This window comes from Acomys minous, assembly GCF_964271855.1.
Source record: "Acomys minous genome assembly, chromosome: 19".
In the NCBI taxonomy this organism is placed as follows: domain Eukaryota; kingdom Metazoa; phylum Chordata; class Mammalia; order Rodentia; family Muridae; genus Acomys; species Acomys minous.
The window spans coordinates 43,962,149-43,987,381 of NC_140499.1; the positions used below are offsets into that span (position 1 = coordinate 43,962,149).

Below are 25,233 nucleotides of genomic sequence, written 5' to 3' on the forward strand. Positions count from 1 at the left end.
GTGCACTATTTTGTGTCTGGTGAGAAGAGGTGTCTGATCCCCTGGAATTGAAGTTACAGACTGTTGTGAGCTGCCCTGTGGGTGCGGGGAATTGAACCCAGGTCCTCTGCAAGAGCACTACGTGCTCTTAACTTCTGAGCCATCTCTCCAGCACTATTAATAGATAATTTATAAAAGGAAATGTTGAGAGCCTTGTGTTGTATAAGCTTAGAAATTAGAGGGCCAGCTGTAAGGCATACCTTGCTGAGCTAACGTTGACCTAAGCATCCCCATCTTTGACCAGATTTTCACTTGTCCATCTTCTCCAACTGTGCAGAAAAAAGAAAAATAATGTAGAAAATAGCCTTAAGTTTACACTTGCATATATAAGTAAACATCTAAATGTTTAAAATTCAGATACAATTCATTCTAAGTATAACAGCATGGTTTAACTTTAACTTTAAATATAAATTATATGAAAAAAGCTTTCATCAACATAACCTAATTTTCACAGCCAAAATTTTTTCCTTCAAACTTAGAAAACTAAGGCATATGGTACCCAACGAGTACTTCCACTGTCACTGTGATCTCCACTTAGACACTAAGGAAAGTGTTCTAATATAATACCTGCTGCAGTGTTTGGCATGGTAGTGCACGCCTTTAATCCCAGCACTCGGGAGGCAGAGGCAGGTGGATCACTGTGAGTTGGAGGCCAGCCTGGTCTACAAAGTAAGTCCAGGAGAGCCAAGATAACACAGAGAAACCCTGTCTTGAAAAACAGAAAACAAAACAAAAAAATACCTGCTGCAGTTGAACACCAGGGAGTAGGAAAAGAAATAGCTGAAATAATTAAATCCACTGTGACCATCTTAGCTCAAAAGGGAAGAAAGAGCCTGAAGCCACAGAATCATTTAAAAAAGGAATTATTTGTCTGTTGGTGAGACAAGGACTCACTATGTAGTTCTGGCTGTCCACAAACTCACTATGTAGACCAGGCTAGCCTCAAACTCACCCATCTGCCTCTGCCTTCTGAGTACTGGGATTAGTGGTGTGCACACTATACCCCGTGGTGTTTTTGTTTTCATGCACTTAGTTATTATGTTTGTGTGTGTGTGAGGTGCTAGAGCTGTGCACACAGCGAGTGGATACTCTACTACTGAGCTACACTCCAGCCTAGGAGTCGTATTTCCTGCCTAGGTTTTAAAATGATTCATATCTAAATATATTTATATGCCGAAAAAGGAACCATTGGAAAAAGAAGTACCGATGGGACAGAGAACATGCCACTAAAAAAAAAAAAATAATAAATTTCTTAAAATCCTCCTAGAGAAGGCCTAAGGGAGAGACTAAAACCATCTGCATAGATTTTTGTTACTCCTTTCTTCAAGGGTCCAGCTTAAGCTCTCCTCCTCAGTATGGTCTGTACTCAGTGATTTGCTTCTAAAGAACAGAGTGGGATTGGAAATGGTGGAGTATTTTTTTTTTTTTTGGGTTGCTGGGAAGCCAGATGCCATGTAAAAATATTCTATCAGCCCTACCGAGGCCTATGTGGCGAGAAAGTAAGGTCTCCTACTAAAGCCAGAGAAGAGCCAAGGCCTCGAGCCAGCATCCATGTATGCAAGCCAAGCTGGAAGTGGACCTTCCAGTGTAGTCAAGCCTTCGGAAGACTTTAGGCACATTACAACGTGAAGGGACCTCATGACACACTCAGCCAGAAATATCCACCTACCAAAGATGCTCCTAGGCCTACAGAAATGGCTATATATTCAATGCCTATTGTTTAAGTTTCTAAATATTGAGGTCAACTCATAATGCAGCAATAGGAAACTAATACAGTAAGTCCTACACAGACTAGAACTGGGATGGAAGAGATAAGAGAAACAAAAGTAAGTTAAATGAGAATATTTTTAATTTAGAATTTTGAAAAATTATTAATTTTTACCTACTACAATGACTTGATCTTTCTAAAAGCTTTCTATGATAATAAGTTAAATGAGAATATTTTTAATTTAGAATTTTGAAAAATTATAATTTTTACCTACTACAGTGACTTGATCTTTCTAAAAGCTTTCTATGATAGAACATTCTCCAAAAGTCACAAATAGAAATAGCAATATGATACTCAAGAAACGGACATAGTGGAGCCAGGCATGGTGGCGCACGCCTTTAATCCCAGCACTTGAGAGGCAGAGGCAGAAGGATCACTGTGAGTTCAAGGCCAGCCTGGTCTACAGTCCAGGACGGCTAGGGTTACACAGACAAACTCTGTCTCAAAAAACAAACAAACAAACAAAAAACAAAAGATTAAAAAATAAGAAATGGACATAAGAAATGGTACTCTCCTGTAACCCCAGCATTGACAAGGCTGAGGCAGGAGGATTGCTAATGCAAACAAACTTACTTACAAAATGAATACCAAGCCAGCCTGTACTACATATCAAGACTCTGTCTCACGGTAGAAAATAAAGAAAAAATAAAATATTCTGAATGATACTATTTACACAGCAGTCTAGATTGGTTCTGTGATAATTATTTGCTACTAATAGTGAAATATGATACTGCTAAATGAATGTGATGGTTGGTTTTAAATATCAACTTGCCAGCTGGGTGGTGGTGGTGCACATCTTTAATTCTAGCACTCAGGGGACAGAAGCAGGCAGATCTCTGTGAGTTCGAGAACAGCTCAGTCTACAAAGCAAGTCTAGGACTGCCAAGGCCACACAGTGAAACCCTGTCTCGGGAGGGGGGGGGTGGGGAGCCAGTGTGCCACATCTAGAACCACCTGGGAAGAGAGTCTCAGTTGAGACTAGGCCAGACGGCCGGGGGCATGTCCCTGGGGGTCACCTTGATACTGAGACAGAGGGACAGCCAGCCCAACGTGGGGAGCAGCACTTCCCTCTGCGTACGTGTTTGCTCTCTCTCTCTGCTCTTGCTTATAGATGCAATGTACTGACTTTCCCACAATAATGGACTACAGCCCAGATACTAGCTTCGGTCACAATATTTTACCGCAGCACAGAAATTAAACTACAACAATGAAAACAATTTCTCTTAATACTTTTCTGTACATATCATTTAAAATGTGATTTGGGGGTGAGGATATTGATCAGTGGCAGATCACCTGCCTAGCGTGTGAAGGAGCCAGGTTTTGGTCACAACACAGAAAGGGAGACAATTTGCAGAGCACTTACCTGTAACTAGCGCGGTCCCCTCATAATTCCACCTCCCTGCGAGCACAGCCCCACAGTGAGCTTCCACACTTTTCTCCACTCTTCCTAACTTGGAAATCAGATGAAACTTACCTAAAAGAAATGATCTGTGAGAGTCTAGCTTTGACTTCCTACTACTAGATTAATTAGCATTAATGGACTAATAATTAGTTATTAGGCACTAGAGGCATAAGAACAAAAAATGTCATTATTCTTAATCTTTTTTTTTATTAGTCTCAATCTTAAGGAACACAAGTCTAACAAAAAAGATTCAAAAATGTGGCATGATAGACATTCACATATAGTATATTTCATTTAGTAAGAAAAAAGGATTTGAAAATATATTTAAGCCCTGAATAATAAAAGTAACCTCTTACTAAATAAAAGTTTTAAAAATAATTTAAATTACAAACGAGAAAATAGCTATATACATTTTAAAGATGTGAAACACATTTTTAAAGATCACAAATGCCTTAGAAATGTCCATAGCCTGGGACACGCCTGTAATGGTAGCACGTAAGAGGCAGAAGGATAGTGATTCCAGAACAGCCTGGGCTACACAGTGAGTTCAAGGACAGCCTGGGACACACAGTGAGAGTTGGGGAAGGAGGAGAAGGAGACAGATGGTAAAGGATAAAACAAGAATTGGAAAGGAAGGGGACGGGAAGACAAAACTAAAAGGAAAAATAATATTAAATACCAAACAGATTAATTTTTACAGTAGTTTAGTATCTGTGTTATTGATTCTGAAATTATATATTATAGAATTTTTAAAATGAGTGTATATATTGATAAGCATAGCTCCTTGCTGCTTTCAAGTATCAAAAGAAAAACTAAAATAAACACCATGATATTGATTAGAATTGGTATTACCAAAATATATTGAAGGTTTAGAGAGAAGGTAATAGTGAACTGACTACTGACATGAATCTAATTTTTTTTACATTTATTTACTTGTCACAAGGCCTGTACCACAGAGGTCAGAGGACATCTTACAGAAGTCAGTTTCTCCTTCCCACAGTGTGGGTTCTAGGGACTGAATTCAGGCTATCATGCTTGGCAGCAAGTGCCTTTACTCACTGAACTACCTGAATTTTAAAGTTGTATTCCCAAGCCTTAGCTCTATTTGATGAAGAGTCAAATGTGCAGGCAACAGTGTATCCACATCAAAAGGTGGTTTTTAAAACAGCTCCAGGCACAAATCACAGTGCTGTACTATACTGTCAATACAAGGATGTGCACAGGCCAGTCATCAAAACCTTACCATCAGAACTCAGGAGGACGAAACTTTCTGCCTGAGTCTGTTTCTTTATGCCTAAGCTTTTTGGAAACCAATGAAGGTCTATCGGGTAGATGTCATCAGGCAGCTTGACTATTAGACTGGTTTCACTGGTTAGCAAATTCCACTTCACTATCTGGTGATCGTCACTGCATGAGTACAGTTCCTCCGCTGTTGTCCAACCCACGCAGCTCACCAATTCTTGATGTGGTATTGCGTTAAGGAGTCATTCAAGATGTGCATCAGGAAAAGTACCACAGCCAAATGTTTTCACGCTTCTAAGGGTATTTTTTCATTGTGTGACTTTTACAATTTTTTCCATATAAAGGAAATTGTCTTCTGCCAGAGATGGAATAAAGTTTGTGATAGAAAGGTTTTTGTTGATGGTTGGTTGGTTTTGGCTTTTGGTTTTTGAAGACAGTGTTCCTCTGTGTAGCCTTGCCTGTCCTAGACTTACTTTTGTAGACCAGGATGGCCTTGAATCACAGCAATCCGCCTGCCTCTGCCTCCCAAATGCTAGGATTTCAGGTGTGTGCCACCATGCCCGGCGATAGAAGGTATTTTTTAAGTACAGTCTAAAGATACACATGCAATTGGGGATTTAGCTCAGTGGTAGAGCACTAGCTGAGCAAGCCCAAGGCCTTGGGTTCAGTCCTAAGGTCTAGGGGGAAAAAAAATACACACACACTCAAAAACAATAAATAAAAAGTGAAAAAGTAATAAATGATGTTAGGAAACAGGAAGAAGGGGGGGACTAAAGATACATATACTCATGTACATATTAAAGTTATTAGAACAATAGATATTTTTATAACTTTTAATTGTTCTAGATTTATTGAACATGTATTATTTATTCAATGTGTATGTTTTGCTTACATGTATGTCTGTTCATTGTATATATGCCTGGTACCTGTGGGAGTCAGAAGGCTGATAGATCTACTGGAACTGGGGTGTGCCTGCGAATTCTACACTATCTTGACACAGCTAGAGTCAGTTGGAAGGAAATACCTCAACATTCTAAGAAAATGACTCATCAGGTTGGCCTGTGATGCACTCATGATTGATGGTCGATGTGGAAGGGTCTGCTCACAGTGGTCAGTGCTCTGGGACAGTTGTTCTGGGTGCCATAGGAGGGCAGGTGAAGCCAGCCATGAGACCAGCCAGTGAGCAGCACCTCTCCATGGCCTCTGCATAGGAGGGCAGGTGAAGCCAGCCATGAGACCAGCCAGTGAGCAGCACCCTCCATGGCCTCTGCATAGGAGGGCAGGTAAAGCCAGCCATGAGACCAGCCAGTGAGCAGCACCCTCCATGGCCTCTGCCTCCAGGTTCCTCCCATTTGAATTCTTGCCTCTACTTTCAACAGTGATGGACTGTGGTGTAGAACTGTAAGGTAAAATAAAACACTTTCCTCCCCAGGTTGCTTTTGGCCATAGTGTTTTATCACAGCAATAAACACCTAACTAAGATATGGAACTACGGATGATATGAGCCACCATGTGAGTGAGAGCTGGGAGTTGACCTGGGTCCCTGCAAGACCAATAAGCACCCTCTCCCCTCTTTTTGAGACTGGGTTTCCCTATGTAGTTGTGGCTGGCCTGGAACCTACTATGTAGCCCAGGCTGGCATCAAAGTCACAGAAATTCATCTAACTGTTTCACAAGTGCTGGGATTAAAGGAGTGAGCCACCATGCTTGGTAACATTATTTTAGTAAGTTAAAAACATGAATTTTTAAAAGAAGGCTGAACTCTTAACAGTGAACTGTCTCTTTCAACTGTGCATTCTGATAGTCTAGGGAAGGTGGAGTCTCACAGCCAGAAATACCATCGTATCATTTCTCCTGTTTTCATTTTAGTTACCAATTTTGATTTTTACTTTTTAATTTGTATAGTCCTAAGAGTAAACCCAGAGCTCTGTATGGTAGCTATATTCCCAGCCCTTACTTATTTATGGTTAGTCAACAATACAATGTTTTAAGTTTTTAAATTATATTTTTTATTGTGCATGTGTGCGCATGCCCATGTCAGGGGGCGGAGGTCAGAGGACATCTTGCAGGAATGTGCAGGGGTCAGTTCTCTCCTTTCGCCATGTAGGCCCCAGGAGTTGAACTCAGATCAGGCACCTTTACCCGCTGAACCATCTCACCGCTCCAACAAGACAAGTTTTTTTACACTGAAGTCAAAAATAATTCAGTTACAATTTATTGTACGTAGAAGATCCATACAAATAAATGAAATATGGCTCCCCAAATTCTTTATTTAATTTAACTTTGCAGACTCTGATTTATCCCAAAAATTTCTAAGTAAGTGTAAATCCCAGATCTGCTATCATGACAAACTGTTTGCCCCAGCAGAACTGTGTCCCTGAAGAAACTATTTCCACTTGTCACTTACATAAGATGCTTATTCTCGTCTGTCTTTCTATTTCTAAAGCACCAGGTCAATCCTGGTTAGGTTGTCTACTCTCTCATAGATCGTATACAATCTTTTTACCTTATATGAACAAACTTTTTCCAAGGAAAGAGACTGTGCCATAATCATTCTGATGTGTTCCAAGATTTTTAGTTAATTCAAAATATAAAAGATTGAGCAAAAAGATAAAGACAATACAGAGATATTCAGCAACATTACAAGGAAGTAAGGTAGTGGCACTGGAATATTCTGAACCAAAGCATGGTGTCCAGGAAAGGACCACAGGCCACTACCTCAGAACCTAGTACAGCTGCTGCCGCTGAACAATGTTTCTTTTAGGGATTCAACTTGGTATTTATTCATGTATGATATATATGCCACATGTGTATGTGTATGTGGGTGTCCCCAGAGGCCAGGAGAGGCCATCAGAAACCCTGGAGTTAAATATTTTGAAAACAATTTGTCTATAAAGTACCATTCAAGAAATGAAAAATAGCCATTAATAATAGCCAAAATAAATAATAGACAAGCAGAAGAAAGCCTTTGGCAGTATCGTAACAAGCTGAATGCAGAGGTTTACAATATTAAAGGATATGCTTTGGCTCTTTTAAGAGAGATATCTTCAGCCTCATGTCTCCAGTTCCAGAGAAAAATTAATTTGCACTTGATCGTATCCACTGTAAAGATAGAGAGAATATATATCAACATTAACAACTGTGCACACAAGCATACAGGCACATGCACACCCACACACACACCACACTCTTTGTATCCCAAAGAACACAACAGCACCGTCAATCCCTCTAATATAAACACATGGAAAGACAAGGAAACTAGCGGGTATGACAATAACACCAAGAATTGATGGCGCCCTTGGGTTGAGCACCCAGGGTTCTGACAAGTCTGCAACAGGCTTACTATCCCAGAACCCCACTCAATAAATCTGTCTGAAGCTGGAGAGATGGCTTGGCTGTCGAGAGTATGTACTAGCCTTGCAAAGGACTCAAGTTGCGTTCCTAGTACCTTGAGTTGGCAGCTCACAACTTACCTGTCACTCCCGGCTTCAGGGGATCCTATCACCTCCGAGGCATTTGTACTAGTCTGCACATACCCCGCATACACACAAATATACATAATACAAACTAAAAGAGAAATGTTTAAAATGAAATCTATATAGGTAAAGAATTTACAGGACCAGCAAGACGACACAGTGGGAAAAGTGCCTGCTGTCAAGCCTGACAGCCTGAGTTCAATCCCCAGGACCTATATGGTGGAAGGAGAGAACCAACTTCCACAGACTGTCCTCCAATCACGGGCCATGCATGCACACATACAAGTAATAAATTAATCAAAACATTGGGCAAATGAGGAAACCCTCAATCACAGCTCAGCTCTGATCCCATCTAATGAATATATCAGCTAAATTCCTAAGGCTAAACTACATTTTTAAGTGCCTTCCATCTATAACCTACATGAAGACAATACAGCATTAGCAGCCATCCATATGGTGCAATCTGAGGCTAACGATCTAGCCAATGCTACAGCTAACACAGTGACGAACAACTGAATTGTTTATGGACAGGTGAAAATCTGCTTTAAAGGTTACAAGCAGTGTGTGGTGGTGCTGCTACTTGGAGGAATGCAGCAGGAAGGTTGCTTAACCCATGAATGAGGCCAACATGGGCAACAAAATGAAAGCCACCTCAGAAAATTGTTTTAGTTGAGCAAAACTCAGCATGTAGCCAGACATTGTGGTACATACCATTAAGGCCAGGACTTGGACAGGAGAGGAAGGTGGCTCTCTCTGAGTTCAAGGCCAGCCTGGTCTACACAGTGAGCTCCAGAACAGCCAGACCAACAATAATAGAGAGAACCTGTCAAGAAAAAAAAAAAACAAATCAGCATGTAATTACCAAATGAAATTAAAAAATAAAACATAGTCAATACTCTCCAAATAACTGCATCATCAAAATATTCACATCTTAGCCGGGCGTGGTGGTGCATGCCTTTAATCCCAGTACTTGGGAGGCAGAGGCAGGAGGATTGTTGTAAATTCGAGGCCAGCCTGACCTACAAAGAGTGTCCACGACAGCCAAGGCTACACAAAGCCCTGTCTCGAAAAACCAAAAAAAAAAAAAAAAAAAGATTCACATCTCAATATATATTTATATTTTTGAGCAATATCACTAGACAATATAGGGGAAAAAATCAAGTGAGTATATAGGGCTGAAAATCTCTTTTCCAGATCCACAGTTACAAGGAACGTCATCAAAGAGATGCCAACTAGAGATTTTAAAAAATCATTGGGGCTCACTGAGATCATTTCTTGTTCCCCTAAACTAAGAAAATCTTCTGGATAGGCAAGGTGTACAGTATTCTTCACTTCTCTCTTTGGGTGATTTCTCTTAAACTTCAAGTATAAAACTATATGCAGCACAGACAGTAACAAATGTGATTTGCTTCAGGCATGTTTACTAGGTTTGGCTTGGTACTAAGGTTCTCTAGTTTTCTCCAAACTCCTTCCTCCCTTCCATCAGACCCTTCTAACCCGTGTTAATCTTAAAGATTCACGGAGCAAGACCCAAATCATCATGGCCAAGTAAAGCAAGCCTTTTTATTCATGCACACAAGCTGTCTCCCCCTAAAGGTGGAGCTAAAGAGATCAGCACTGGACATGGTTACAGCTCAGGCGTAAGATGTAACTGGCGTTGTGGCTACTTTGTGAGTTCCTTTTTCTCTCTTCCACCCTTCTCCACCTTTATTAAGCCCCTAACACTAGAGAGGAGAGAAAAAATAATAGAGGATGAAATGGGTGAAGTTATCCTCAGACTACTTCCTGCTGATTAGGATCATCAAGTTCCTTGGGGCAAGTCTGATCTTCACTGTCAGGATACCTAATTTCTTCTCGTTTCTTTGTGCATGACTACTTGGCAAACTGCAACCAGAAACCAACAGCATCAACCAACCACCTATCAGCCACAACAAGCCTGCCTCTTGAGCTCCTATATTCTCTAACAAGTTGCCAAATTTCAAAACATCATACATTCTCAGAAACTATCTGCAGCTGGCAAAATCATGCCCCTGCTAGAGCATAAGGCAAATCACAGTCACCTGCTGTGAAGCTGCCCCACAGCACAACTGGGATTAAAACAAAAGCATATTCCCATAGCATATCTCTCTCCTCTCCCTCTCTCTCCTCTCCCTATCTCTCTCTCCTCTCCTTCTTCTTCTTCTTCTTCTTCTTCTTCTTCTTCTTCTTCTTCTTCTCTCTCTCTCTTTCTCTCTCTCTCTCTCTCTCTCTGTGTTTTAACACAATTACAAAATTCTCATTACAGTAAGGAGTTTCCCAATGTGTGTGTGGGAGGGAGGAGGTTGGTAGGAACAGATTAGGCTGGGTTACAGAGGCAGAACATAAGAAAATGGTCATAATAATGTAGTCATAACAACGTTTTGAAACAAAGGTAAGATTGCAAGATGGTCATTAAAAACTTTTTGAAATAAAGACATAGTTGTTGTTTTTCTTGAACAGGCAGTTCAGAATCATTCACAGTTAAAGCTACAAGTGAGGCACAGCCTAATCCTTAAGAAACAGAGATTTACTCATAAGTAGGAATGAGCCTAGTTTGTCTTTACTGTAAGATAGCTTTTAAGCCTAAGATGGAGGTAGGCTGGTTCATTATTAAAAGAAAAGGGGTAAATAACACTTAAAAAGACCCAGTTCTTCACAATTATTCAAATTTATTCAAATTTTAAAAAGTACAAAAGAATTACAGAATTCTTGTTGCTTCTGCAACTGACAAACCATTGGTAAGATATTTACATAGTTATACTAGTACAACCAGAACAATAAAAGATATTTGTAATGGTGAAAAACAATTACATCACCCACTCATGGTGGCACACCCCGTTAATTCCAGCACTCCAGAGGCAGAGGCAAGCAGATCACTGTGAGTTTGAGGCCAGCCTGGTCTACAGAGTGAGTTCCAGGACAGGCAGGGGTATTACATAAAGAAATCTTGTCTCAGGAAAAAAAAAATTAGGATATTTCCTCACCAGAAGAGATCATAATCAACTTTATATAGTAAAAGCAGTATGTTTTTGTTAATGGTCCACCAGCCATTCAGAAATAATGGTGCCAAAGGGTCAGAGGAAGAGAGAAACAACCTACCATAGGGAAGACTCTCCCTGGCTCAGAAAAGTTTTCTCTAAATATTCCATGTAGCTGAAATCATCTGTATGAATGGCATATACATTTTTATACACTATTAAGTAAGAAAATTAATATTTGCACACAGCCTACTGAAGAAGTGCAGAACAGCCTGAATGCTACATTGAGGTATTCTTATCTGCCCACATGTGATGGCTAATTTCAACGGTCAACCTTGGCTGGAATAAGGAACACCTAGGGTATTAATGAGACAGCTAAAGGTGTGTCTGTTCTGTGAGGATGTTTCCAGAGGCTTAGCTGAGGAAGTCCCACCTGTAACACAGGCTTGAAACACCTTCCTGTGGCTTGGATCCTGGGATGGGGGGAAAGTAGGAAAAGGAAAAAGCTAGCTGAGTACTACACTCCCTTTTCTGTTTCCTGGCCAGTGCAGCAACAAAGCTGTCCTGCCATGGTGTCTTCTTGACCATGGTGGAATGTGTTCTTTTAATATAGGAAGGGTCTGACCAACCAATGGTGTCTAAGTAGTAGGGTAGGAAAGGGTCTGACCAACCAATGATGTCTAAGTAGTAGGGTAGGAAAGGGTCTGACCAACTAGTTGTATCTTCATAATGGAGTAGAAAGGTGTAGAAAATTTCCAGAACAAATGTTAAACTGTGAGAGGCCGCGCTCACATTCGCCATTACAAGATGGCGCTGACATCTTGTGTCCCATGCTGACAAACAACTAATCTGTGTATGTGTGAAGGGATTTTCCACTCTTGTGTTCTGCCTCTCCTGTGGCGTCATCTCGCCTGATGAGCAACAGCCAATCAGGGACTGACACATCCTAAGTGGAGGACAGTTTCCTATATAAGGGATGGGTTTCTGCTGTTTGGTCTCTCTGTCTCCCTTTTACTTGCTGTAAGCTTATGCTCTCCCTCTCAAGATGCATTAAAGCTTTACTGCAGAAGGATCCTGTTTGTGTGTGCAGCGTCGTTCTTGCTGGCGAGACAGTAACGCTAGCCACATTAAACTTTACACAAGAAACAGAACAGCAAAAGTAATGCTTGTTTTTTGTGCTGAATATCATTTACCAGTTGTAACTGATCCAGTGAAGGTAGGTAGGTATGTATGTATGTATGTATGTATGTATGTATGTATGTATGTATGCATGCATGCATTTATTTGTTTTGTGCACTGGCGTTCTGCCTGCATTATCTGTGAGGATGTCAGGTCCCCTGTAACTAGCATTACAGACAGTTGTGAGCTGGGAATTCAACCTGGGGCCTCTGGAAGAACAGCCAGTGCTCTTAAACACTGAGCCATCGTCTCGCTAGGGGATAAACATTTATAAGGCTTGAGAAAAGGCCTCTCAAAACAGAGAAAAATGTGTTTAGCAGGAAGGTTGGGTGGACAAGCTTGTAATCCCAGCATTTAGGGTGTTAAAGTAGTGGGTAAAACTTACAGTCCAACCAACACCCACCAAATGTAGCCACTCCACAGCACCATCATAGTCAAAAGTCACTATCATCCCTGTCGCTATTGTTGCAGGACAACCAGAATTGATCCCTGGGAACACACCAGACACAATGCTTAGAAAGCTACCTCAGAACACAGAAGCAGGGGCGACAGGACTAGCAAGCAGTCAGGAAAGGGGCGGGGTCTTGGAAAGTCAAAATAAAAGCTTCCATTTGCATCTGAATGAACTGAGAATTGGGTACAGGGAGGCAGAGAACAGATTGCATTTCAATAATGCTTTTCAACAAAAAGAAATATGAAAGGCAGATTTTTTTTGTACTCAGGTAAGTTATATCATAGAACCACTAGCAAACTAAATTTAAGGTCCATTGCACAGCTGAGAAGAAATGAGGGCAGACTCACTATTACCTAGAAAAGACTAAGACATTTAACCTCCAAAGTAAGAGGCTTATGAATGACAGCGCAGTTCAATTAGTAAGGACCTCCAACCCTCACTTCAGCCTAATTCCTATGTGTGCGTGCTAAAATAAATTTAACTTGTAGCATATGTATTTCCTTACAATTCTACCCATGACAAGTATCTCTACTCCAATATTACTTTTTGTTTTCTGAGACTGGGTCTCATGTAGCCCAGGCCGACCTCAGTCTGGCTATGGAGCTGAAGATGGTCTTGAACTTCTGATTCTCCTGCCTCAAGCTTACAAGTACTATGATTACAAATATGTATTATTAAGCCCAGCATTCAATATTTTCCTTAAATATTTTTTTTTAATTTGGGGCTAGAGAGATGGTACAGCAGTTAAGAACACTTGCTGACCTTGCAGAGATCCAGGATTTGGTTCCCAGCACCCACATGTCAGCTCCCAACCATCTGAAACTCCAGTCCCAGAGGAAGCGACACCCTTTTCTGGTCTCCTCAGGCACTGTATGCACCTGGAGTACAGACATACATGTGGGCAAAACACCCAGAACACAAAATGAAAAAATCTGTTATAAGTTTTATTTTATTACTGTGTCTGTGGATGCCAGAGAGCAACTTTTAGGAGTCAGTTCCTGGGATAAAAGTCATGTAATCCGGCTTGCATTGAAATAATTTTTCCCTAAGAACCATCTCTCTGACCTCAAGATTAATTAACCAACTGTGTGTGTGTGTGTGTGTGTGTGTGTATGTGTAGCCGCACAACTTGAAGAAGGTGGAGGGCTCTCTCCTTCCACCATGTGGGACCAATTACTCTACTGAATGAGCCATTTTGCCAGACCCCTATATTGGTTTTAATGGGGTTTTTTTTGGGGGGGGGGGGGAGGGGTAGGGTGTTCAATTAATTCTAACAAACCACTGATTCTCTAATCTAGAATATATATAGTACATGGTAGGTTTTGTCACTGGATAAAGTGACTGTGGTGCAGGCAAGAGGACCTAGGCCTAGCACCCATGGATAACCAGCACGTGTCTGTAACACTGGCACAGGGGATGGACAACTGCCAGTAGGCCCAGCCAGGTGGTAAGCTCTGAGTTCAGTGAGAAACCCAGCCTTAGCAACTAATGTAGCAGATGACAGAGGAAGACACCTGGCACCTACCCCCAGCCTCCATGTGCATGCACACAAACAGACATGAGCACTTGCACACACAGGTACATATAAGCACATATACACATGCATGTATGCACCTCACCTACCCACAGATGCAGTGTTCTTTAATTCAACTAATAGAGAAAGATTGCCAACAAAATACAATGCTACATGATTATTCTTTTTAAATGGGCTATTTCTTTTGATACAGAAAGATGTCTATGGCATGCAAGAGAAAAGCAAGATGTACAGCACTATTATTTAACTTAGAGTTTATGGAACGTATCACACAAGCCTGATGACCTGAGTTCAATCCCTAGAACCTACCTAAAGGCTCTAGAAGGAGGGAACTGACTCCACAAAGTTGTTCTCTCACCTCCATGTGTGTGCCACAAGACACGCTTACACACACATCATGTACATGTACTATACATTTTTTATAAAATATAATTCATTCCACTTTGTGCAAATGAAAAGTGATATATATTTAAGTTGGTGGGTACTAAAACACATCTCTGGGAAGATATACAGACATTTAATGATGGAGGCCAGGAAGAACCCAGTGAGAAATGATAATTATATTCCCCCTTATTTTCGGTACTTTGCACCTGCACTATGCCCCACTCCTATACTGTCTGACGTCTCTAATCACACTCAGTAACAAACCAGACTGGCCTTGATGCATGGGCTTCTGCCTCCCAAGTGCTAGAAGGCTGAACCACCACACTCAGATTTTGTTTTGTTTTTGAGACAGAATCTCATAGTCCAGACCAACCTTAAATTAGCTGGTAAAATAATCGTGAATTTATTCTTCTTCTGCCTTTACCACCTGAGTGCTGACATTACAGGAGTATGTTATCCATAATGAGCTTTATACAGTGCTGAGAATCAAATCCAGGGCCTCTTAAGCACTTTCCCAGCTAAGCCTACATTGCCAGTGCCTAAATGCCTTATTTCATTATGTTCATATTCAGACTTTTAAGTCTACTCTATAGCGGTGTGTTATGTCTTTACTTCATTATGAAATTTAGTCTATGGCTGTTAAGAATAGGTTTGTGCTGCCAGGCATAATGATGCTTGCCTCTAATCCCAGAACTCAGGAGGTGAAGGCAAGAGGATGAGAAATTCAGAGCCAGCCTGGGCTACATAGTGAATACAAGGCCAGCCTGAGGTATGTGAAGCCCTGTTAAGGTGGGGGAAAGGGGGGGAAAGGAAAGGAGGGAAGGAGGGAAGATGGAAGATGAAAAAAAAATATTTGTTCTGAGAGGGCATGGTTAAATTGGATTAAATTTGAGGCTGTTGTGACATCCTGCATCCTTCATGTTCCAGCCCCAAGTGCTTTGGTTGCTGTTCTTCACCATAAAAAGACAGCTTCAAAGAAGGCTCCTGATCCAAACTGTTCCAACATTTTAGACTGTCCCACACAGGCCTAATATTAAGCCTAAAATTTCTCAACATTTAGAGACTGGACCACAATTACTGTTCCCAGCTTGTTTAACTTTTTTTTTTTTTTTTTTTTTTTTTAAATTTGGGCTGCCTACAGGTATTCTCCACCCCAAATCAGCTTAAAACTTTAAGAGAAAGATGCCCCATTTCCCTTAATTGGGGTTGGTTAGGTTTTTGGTTGCTTTCTTGGGCTATAGATGTATATTGTCATTAAGAGGTATAGAAATAGAGGTTGTAAAGAAAGGGGAGTATAGAGATATGTAGGGATGATAGGACAAAAAGTAAATTATTGAATCTACTTCTCAACTTAAGGCCTAAATTGTTACTCACAAATAAGGTTAATTTTAATTTGTTGATATAAAATTTTGTATATTGATACAAAATAAGTTTAATTTTGATACACTGAAATAGAATTCAAATTTAGTATTATCTTTCACATATTATATTTCTACTCTAATATGAAGTATTGTCCACATACAACTCAACTAATACATGGTTTACTTCCAATACTCTGATAGTGTTATTGAAGGCTGCTTAGGATAATTAAGTAATACAAGTCAGTTGTTAGTTGATCAGCTCATGGTCATGTCAAGTATAAAAATATACATGCTAGGTTTAACAGATAGATATAATTCTATAAATAGATAAGACAAAATAGTTCAATATGGTCTTCAAAAACCTTAGAGACCAACAAAATATGGCATAAAATGTTTTTATTACTTTAAGGATTCTGTGACAATAAGACAGGTTAATTCCTGGCAGCACCCAGCCTAGCACAAAGATGATGAGCATTGAAGAACCTCCTTGTGGGAATGGCTTCCAGTGTGGCACAACAACCACAGGACAAAAATGTCCTCATTTCTCCCACAGTAAAAGTTCTGCCTAAAATGGGCAAACTTGGATAGCCGCAGAATTGACGGCCAACCTCTGCCAAGACAGGGTAAGCAAGTCCTCAATGGTTACTGTCTTACAAATATGTCTGTCAGATATACTGGGCCAGAGGGCTGAAGATGATGCTCCAAAGTTACAGAAAGTTTTGGTTGTCTGTTCGGGCAATAAACTGTCTCAGTCATTTTTCAATTTGGAAGCTGCCAACCTGCACTTCTTGTTTACTTAGGTAGTTAAATTTATTCCTTCTCATGTCTCTTGATGGGGTTGAAAACCAGATAGTTTTAAAATTAAACTTAATTGTTTAGGAGTTAAAAAGATACTTTTAGGTCTAGAAAGATACTTTTAGGTTAATAGATTTGAGCTTTGATAGATATTGATTTAGTTCAAAACTTTATAACTCATCAAGATAAAATACATAATATTTTCTTCAAGGTTGCCAAATACCCTTTGATTAAACACATATGTAAGTCTTACCTATTGGTTTTTATAATTTTTCATAATTGTACTTGCTGTATATAAAAAATGGCCTTGTTCATTTAAACAGAAAAGTGAAATTGTTGGGGGATGGTCTAATGTATTTTGATGCTTATTACTGCTTGCTCTCTCTGTGACCCACCTTTTGATTAATAAAAAGCCATCCCACCTGGGCAGGACAAAGGAGATAGGTGTGGCTAAAGGTCCCAAGAAGGAGAGAGAGGAATTCTGGGAAGAAGAGAGACCTGAAGGGAAGAGAGGAAGGCCACCATGGGTTAGATGGAGGAGAAGCATATGGCCGGAGTAAATGGAGAATTCAGCCCAGATAAGAACATTAACAAATATTTGGGATTATGGATAGAAAGTAGCTTGATAGAAATTGGTAGAAACAGATGGCATAGGATTGGGGCAGGTACCTGCCCCACTATGGGAAATAGTTTACAGGATTAATGTCTGCCCTGCCCCAGGTTAACTATGGATATTTTAAAACTTAACAAGTGTTTATGTCTTAATTGATTGCTAGCCCGGCATACTGATAATACTAATAATACTGGTAATTTAAAAACAATAGGCTGTCATTAAGTAACATGATTTATTGAAAACCGCTTCTTTCCACTTTAATTAAGACTTTCCATACTGACAAGAATCATCCAAGCCAGTAAAACTAGTATCTATGTTCGAACTGTTACCTCTTCACTAATTCAAAGATTTGTGGCGCCCGCGCCACCGTGGTACCGAGTCAAGGGCAAGGGACTGAGGATTTAACACACACACACACACACACATACACACACACACTAACACAGCGGGTCCTTCGTGCTAAGAGAGGAGCGGCGGCGGCGGCAGAGGCAGCAGCTTTTATTCAGTGTTCAAAGAGCCTTCTTACAGGCAGCAAAACAGAAATGCCACTCGCAGGTGAAATCCCTCAAGAGGTGATTGCGCATAGGAGGAAAAGTCCCGAGGAGGGGAGGGGTGCGTTCTCAGAGCAGTAAACATGACTAGCTAACCAACATAAACACAGATATAGAAGCTGCTAGAAACAGGATATGAAACAGCAAGACAGGCAGGCAGCCCAGTCGGACCTGGTTCCTACAAAGATTCACAAAGAACTTTATTGAATTGTCTTTAAGGGTTTATACGCTTAACCACCAAGATCTATAAAAGCAATATTCTGTCCAAAGTCACGTTGAATTCTTTCTATTGCATAGGCACTCTTCACCTACCACATGAAAAATTGTTTAATAACAATCTAACTAAAGCTATCACTGATCTTTTTCCTGTAACATATCCCACTTCAGTACTTGTTAATAATTCTTTTCCTTCTCCTCATTCTTCCCTTAAAAAAAAAAAATCTCACTGTTTAGCACTGGCTCTAACTAACTATTAGCCCAGGATCGTCTATAAACTATAGCAGGCCTCCTGCCTTACCTCCCAAGTGCTAGGGTTACAGAAACAGCCACCACACCCAGCTTGTAGCTATAGTCTTGTCTTGCTTTTCAAGATCCTTCATAAACTACTATTCCTCAAATTTGATATGCCATTATTGATACTTTAAACATGCTATCGCCCAGTAACATCAAATATGTATGTGCACTACATGAACAACTACTAACAATTCTATGAGATAGTCAGCTGTTGGTTTTTATAAACACTCCCAGAGTTAGCTGATGAGTAAACTGCCCATTTATGGTAACCAGAGAAATAATGGGATTTAGGGTTATTTTCTATGTGAATGGCTGCATGTATGTATATGTGTGCCTAATACCATTGGTGTCCAGAAAAGGGTCTCAGGTCCCCTGGACTGTTGTCACAGCAGCTGTGAACTGCACAGTGTGGTGCTGGGAACCAAACCCAGGTCTTCTGCAAGAGCAGCAGTGCTCTTCAGTGCCGAGCCATCTCTCTGCCTCCCTGTTTTTTAACTAGATCTTTCAACTAAATTCTGGTGTGACTAGCACATACACCATTCCATGTGGTCTAGTCTACCTTTTATTATATTTATTTTACATGTCTTAGCTGCATGTAAGTGTACCACCTGTAATGCCTCCTGCCCGAGGCCAGAAGAGGGCACTGAATCCCGTTAAACTGGAGTTACAGATGGTTATAAGCCATCATGTGGGTGCTGGGAACTGAACCTGAGTCCTCTGCAAGAGCAGTAAGTGCTTTTAACCACTGAACCACCTCCCCTGGCCCAGTTTACTTTTTTCATAGTAGGTATTTCTTTGTAGTATTTTACAACCTCTGCAAATACAAAAATAATCCAGAAGCCTCTCCAGAGAATCCTTTTATCCTCTTGGTATTCCCACCCAACCCCATTGTTTATATTATTAAGAACAAAATAATGATAGATACAAGGTGCCAGGTATTATGTTGTACGGAGTTTACCAAATGAGCATATGGGGAGAAGAAAAGGGGGGAAGAGGTACCCCAAAAAGGGAGAAGAGACAGAGACAGAAAGTAATAGGGAGTGGGAGGGGGGAGAGAGGTAAGAGAGAGAAGGGGGAGAGGGAGGGATGGGGGGGGGGAGAGAGAGACAGAGAGACAGAGAGACAGACAGACACACACACCATGTGGAGGGTCTGTCCTTTTATATGGTCCTGGGCAGGGTCACGCCCCGCCCCATGGCAGGTAAGCAATGACATCACAAGTAGGTGGACTGAAGCAGAATCCTAACACCCATCCCCCCCCACCAAAAAAAACTGTATTGAGCTTTATGGTGACATTTATCTTAAGATAATTTATTTTCAACTATAAATATAAAGGTACATTATAACATTAGTAAATGCTCATTCATCCCAACACACTCTTACTTTCCTGAGAACCACTGAACCTTAAGTTGTATGTCCCTAAGAGCCATAATATATTTTAGAGCAACAATGTAAATTCATTCCTTAAAAAGGTTTATTGTTGCTCTAATAGGCCAGACCCTAAATAAGTAAAGAGAGGAGAAAAAGAAGTTAGCAGTTCTCAATTTAAAAGTTGCTGTATACAGTGAATTCCGGGATAGCCAGAGCTACACAGAGAAACTCTGTCGCAAAAGAAAACAACAGCAAAAGCTGCTGTATAAATACTAACTGGAGGCAGCCAAATAAATCAGTGGTTCTTTAACACTGTGTGTGGAGGCGGGGAGGAGGGGTGATTCAGACCGTTCTTCAAAATTATAGGAAAACTAACCCTCCAGGAAAACAGAGCACACACACACACACACACACACACTTTGATACAATTTTCGGAGAGTTAGATACTCAGTCCCCAATCTCCGTTATCTTCAAACTCAGGTTAAAATCCATTAACGAAACTAAGTTCTCCGGGAATAGAAATTGTCACATCTGTTTAACAATCCTGGCTATTCCTTTCACAACGTAATGCACACAAATGCTACTTATGAAATAATTCCCTCTATAATGGCTAACACCAGCAGATCGTTTCTCCCATTAGAAGCCCTATTGGCCAAATGATTATCTTAAATGCAAAACCTCTCATTAGTGACACTAACACAAAATAGTTCAATAATCATTGCTATTCATAAGTGGACAGCAAGATTACTCACTAATCGGGGTCTCCTCGCTTTACTTATAAACTCCACATCCCAAGACCTACATCCAGAGACAGCCCTGCTGGCAGGAAGATGGAAGATAACTGATGCTCCGCAAAGCTCATCCCTTCAAAGCAAGGGAAAGTAAGTCCCAATGACCGCTACTGCTTCCAAGCCCTTTTTCCAAAGGCTCTGAGGGGGGTGAAGAAATTTACCTCAAGTTCCAGGAAAGCGGTGGCGACTGCGTTCGGAGCTCAGACCAGTTACCGAGAAGCCTCCCGACCTTCCCGTCACCATAGTGATTTCTAAGCGCTCCGAGGGTTCCCTTTCCCTGTTCCCGCGATACTCGCCAAACGCCAGTCACCCGAGCAGGCCCTAGACCCCGCCCCCAGAGGAGCCCGCCCTCTCACTGAAGGGTGTTATTGGACTACTGGGCCCCGCCTACAGCTGTGGGCGGGACCCTGCTGGGTATGTCCCCCCCACCCCCCCTTTTTCAGAATTCGCCCGTTTTTCATATGCTGTCGCTGCAGCCATGGGAGAGGCTGTTGTCTCCACAACTCTGTTTCTGTTAAAGACCCATAGGAAAGTCTAGCTCTCCCGTCTCACTCGGTCGAAACTTCCCCCTCGCGCCACTATGGGGGACGGGGAAGGAGGGAGCCGGGGAGGGGGGGGGGCGGCGGCATTAAGCCCGCGCATGCGCCCGAACGGCCCGAAGATGGCGGTGAGAATCGCCGCACTTTTTTTTTTTCAAATTCGCGGGTCCCAGAAACCATTGCGCGCATTTGTAACGAATTTCCGTTCGAGTTTGGATTTTAGGCGCCATTTTCGAGTGGAAGGACCCGGAGCCGAGACACCGGTAGGAGCGAGCCTGGGGGTCGGCCGTGTCCCACGGCTTCAGCCCCGGTCGGAGTGGAGCCGCCGACAGGTAAAGTACTTCTTTTTCTGGAGCAGGTTGTCACATTCTCCCTTCCTGCCTTACGGGCGGCCTGGAGCCGGAGCGGCGGAGGCGGCTCGGGGAGCTCCGTTGCCTGTCACCCCTCCCCCTCGGGCGCCGGGCGGCGGCTCGGCCGCGTCTTCCTAGGGGAGGCTGCGAGCCGCTCGGGACCAAGACGTTCCCCCTGCAAGGCCGGGTCCGTCACGGCTCCCAAGCGGACTGCGGCCCCACTCGGTACCTTTTCCTGGCAACTTGGCATGGTTTTTCTACTGTCCATCGGGACTCCGCCCCGGGCCCGGGAGGGATTAGACCCCCTTCAAACCCCGGAAAACGGACCCATCCGGAGCAGACGCTGCCACGGTCCGTTTTAGTAGTGTCTAGCCGGTGAACCCGGCTTCGGCCAGCTTTTCCGCTGGGGCGGAGGAGGAGAAGGGAGCTCGACTTCCCCCACCCCACCCCACCCCCGGCCGTCCGAGCGACCGGACCTAAATGGCGGGGAGAGGGGAGCGGGTGACGACGACGAGTCGCCGGGCAGGCGCTGCTGCTTTCGAGAGTAGACGCGCCGACATAAAGCCGGACGGGCACCTCTCTCTCTGATTCCGAACGCTTTCATCCCCAAGCCCCGACGGCGTGAGACTGTCTGCAGATGTCCTTTGCCTCCGCGGGGGCGGGTGGCCGGGGCGAGGTCCTCAGTCCTGGGCGCGTTTGTCGGCGCGAGTGGGTTTTTTTTCCCTACTGGTCTGGATCGTTGAAGAACCGGCCCCGCCTGGTTGGTTGCTACGGCGGCGTTAATAGTAGCCGCTTAACTCGGGACCCGTTACCTGCCCACGGGGTTGGGGAACGCGCCGGCGGGTGGGTCTTGGGCGGAGCCCGTCCTGCTGCTGCGGGGCCTGGGCAGCGAGCAGCGGGCTGACCTGACTCCAGGCTCTCTCCTGCCGCAGCCACCATGCGGCGTAAGGGCACCAAGCCCTCCACTGCTTGCCACCAGGAGGAAGGGCCGCCGCCCTCCCCGGACGGCGCCCACAGCGATGGGGACCCGGAGCAACCGGCCGGCGGAGCGGACAGCGCAGCATGCGCAGGTGAGTGAGTGGCCGGCCAGGATCCGGGTGCGTCGGAAGCCCGCAGAGACCCACTAGGGTTGGAGGGGCGCAGGCGACAGGTTGACGTCGGAAGGTCGGGGTTGCACGAAATGCAGCTCCGAGAAGCCACTCTACGGTTTTCAAAGGAATTCCGTGCAGTTTTGCTGCTGGAAGGGCTCTGGAAGGGATGAGGGTGAGCGGAGGAGACTTAAGTTGTGGATTTCTGTGATGTTTTGGAGTGGCACTGACATCTTGAACGTACTTCCACTGAAAGCGGCTTGGTCAGCGCAGAGTTGCTGAGCGCCTCTCTGACCTAGACTGGACTGAATGTGATGTCGAATTGCTTGACGCCAACTTCACCCTTGGATTGCCGTTTTGGTGCAATATTAATTTGTACTTTTTAAAAGTGTGTCTGTGTTGGCGTATGTGCCCCCCAACCAGTGCAGGTGCCCGTGGAGGGCATGTACCTGGAGTTATAGGTAGTCCTTCGTCTCCCGTTGTGGGTGCTGGGAACCAAATGCGGGGCTCCTTCAAGAAAAAAGAAACCGCTGAGCCCCTTAGAAAAGGGTATAATTTGAGATCCTGCAGCATTCTGAGTGTAGGAATTAAGAGCTGCTGGGAAACTCCTGTGGCCATGTTACTGAAGCTTGTGAGTTTTAAGTGCTGAACCGTGTAAAGATTTGGCTTTTTCAGTCGTTGGGCTTGCATCTGCTGTTTAGATAGGATGCAGGGAATCTGTTGCTGCCTTCCCGGGTTTGCTTTGCGGTGTAGTGTATGGTATTTTGACTCCTAAGAAATACAGCGTAGTTGTACCGGATTTTAGGAATTGTCTGATCTGATGTCTTTCATGGATTTTACTTTTCATAAAACTAATCTGCAGAATGATGCATCCCCATGAGTTTAGGATATACTTATATGGAAAATAGATTCCTCGGTTTTATAAGTAACATCCAGCCCTTCATCCCATTCTTTAAATACTAGCAGGCAATAGGCCTCCAGCTAATTACACTAATGGAGGCTTTCCCCTCTTTGCCTTTACGTTAACCTAGAGACTCCAGGTGAGGAACTTGATAACAGAAGTTTAGAAGAGATTTTGAGTATTATCCCTCCACCGCCACCTCCCGCGATGGCCAGTGAAGCTGGAGCTCCTCGGCTTATGATAACTCATATTGTAAACCAAAACTTCAAGTCCTATGCTGGAGAAAAAATTCTGGGACCGTTCCATAAGGTATTTGCCTACTTAAATAACGGGTAATACATCTTGATTACAAGATATTTCGGTTTTCTAACTGACCTGAATCTTTGCACTCCCACTCACCCACACAGACATGCTCATATAGACAAGCAAGCAGTATGTTACCTGTGGTTTCTACAACAGGAATTAGTTTTTCTTGATCTGATATTTTTGGTATATCTTTAGCAATAACATTTTCATGTTGAATGGAGTCTGTTTTTGTTAGAAGGGAATGTTTTCCTGTTGGCTATTCTAATGAATTTTGTAAAATGTAGGGTTAGAATTTGAGTGTGGTGTTATTTAAGATATTATAGCTTGTGCTAGAGCAGAAGTTAATGTACGAAGCTTACATTGGGTTTTTGGGGGGTGCATGCTTTTCCCTCAGCTCAGTAGCCCACTCATTCTTGGAGCACTTTTCTTAATAAATTGCTTTTATTTATAAAGAGAAAGAAAGAAAGCCCAAATTATGTATCTTCTAATAGTGAAAACTATTGGGGGATGGTTTTGTGCACTGTGCATTCAAATGCTGATTTATGTGCTCAGAGATCTGGTTGCAGTCCAACCTTGGGCATTGGCAGTTAACTATCTCAATGTTAGTGTGAAAATTGTTCTCCATCTCTTATTGGAGATTGGGAGCTGGGAAAAATATGTTATTTTACAGAAAACGTTTAAATACCTTTAGTTTTTACTATAAATTAATGTGTGGAATAGCTTAAAAGTAGTAGTATTGGTGGTGTAACTGAATTAAAATTTTTTTAAATTTATTTTTATGCAGCGCTTCTCCTGTATTATTGGGCCAAATGGCAGTGGCAAATCTAATGTTATTGATTCCATGCTTTTTGTGTTTGGCTATCGAGCACAAAAAATAAGGTCTAAAAAGCTGTCGGTACTGATACATAATTCTGATGAACACAAGGATATTCAGAGTTGTACTGTAGAAGTTCATTTTCAAAAGATAATTGACAAGGTAAGAAATTATTTTCTACTTGCAACCTCAAGCAATAAAACGAAACACGCTACATTTTGTTATTGTAGACCTTTTTGGTTGTTGTTGTTTTTTTTTTTTTTACATTTGTGTATAATTAAAGCAAAAGAAATGTTGGTTACTTCTATGACCATATTTACTTAAACTTTTTGGAAGAAAAGAGTAACTTATGAGGGCAGTGAGTGTTAATTAAGCATTCATTCATTACAAATAAGGGCTTCATTTTTAAAGTTATACTTTTTATTACTTTAGAATAAACATTCTAATCTTTAAAATGTAATAATTGACTCATTTTGCCACCCCCATTATTTCCTTGTACATTAAATTTGTTATTAGTAGCTGTTTGTGTGCGTGTGTGTGAGAGTGATATGAAAATTTCTAAGGTTTCAACTACCATGATGAGGCTATTTTTTGAAATGGTAGGCGACAGGCTAGCATTTTTGTTTGCTAGAAATACAATTATAAATAATGACCATGTTATTTACTCAGTTCTGTGGATGTTCTCCTTTATTTGTTTAATTATTAGCTTAGAATATCCATGATTCAGAAGCAACTGAAAAGAACCTAAAAAATGAAGAAATGCACA

At 42.2% G+C, this 25,233-nt stretch overlaps 2 protein-coding genes and 1 long non-coding RNA gene across 3 annotated transcripts in view; 1 reads left to right on the forward strand and 2 right to left on the reverse strand.

Moving 5' to 3' along the window:
• Positions 1–4,687, reverse strand: part of IFT80 (intraflagellar transport 80) — a 78,018-nt gene extending 73,331 nt beyond the window's left edge. The window contains exons 1-3 of the mRNA XM_084769662.1: positions 4,448–4,687; positions 3,171–3,276; positions 240–308 (exon numbers count right to left, since the gene is read on the reverse strand). Coding sequence (XP_084625788.1) covers positions 240–273 — 34 coding nt within the window. The 5' untranslated portion in view covers positions 274–308; positions 3,171–3,276; positions 4,448–4,687. The remainder of the gene's footprint in view (positions 1–239; positions 309–3,170; positions 3,277–4,447) is intronic.
• A 2,763-nt stretch (positions 4,688–7,450) lies between these two features.
• On the reverse strand, positions 7,451–20,801 carry LOC311590560. Its single transcript, XR_014776915.1, has 3 exons — positions 20,631–20,801; positions 8,639–8,750; positions 7,451–7,553 (listed from the first exon to the last, which is right to left on the reverse strand). It is a non-coding gene; the product is annotated as an uncharacterized lncRNA (long non-coding RNA).
• A 330-nt stretch (positions 20,802–21,131) lies between these two features.
• SMC4 (structural maintenance of chromosomes 4) overlaps positions 21,132–25,233 on the forward strand; it is a 32,955-nt gene continuing 28,853 nt past the window's right edge. The window contains exons 1-4 of the mRNA XM_084769663.1: positions 21,132–21,340; positions 22,291–22,428; positions 23,478–23,656; positions 24,438–24,629. Coding sequence (XP_084625789.1) covers positions 22,296–22,428; positions 23,478–23,656; positions 24,438–24,629 — 504 coding nt within the window. The 5' untranslated portion in view covers positions 21,132–21,340; positions 22,291–22,295. The remainder of the gene's footprint in view (positions 21,341–22,290; positions 22,429–23,477; positions 23,657–24,437; positions 24,630–25,233) is intronic.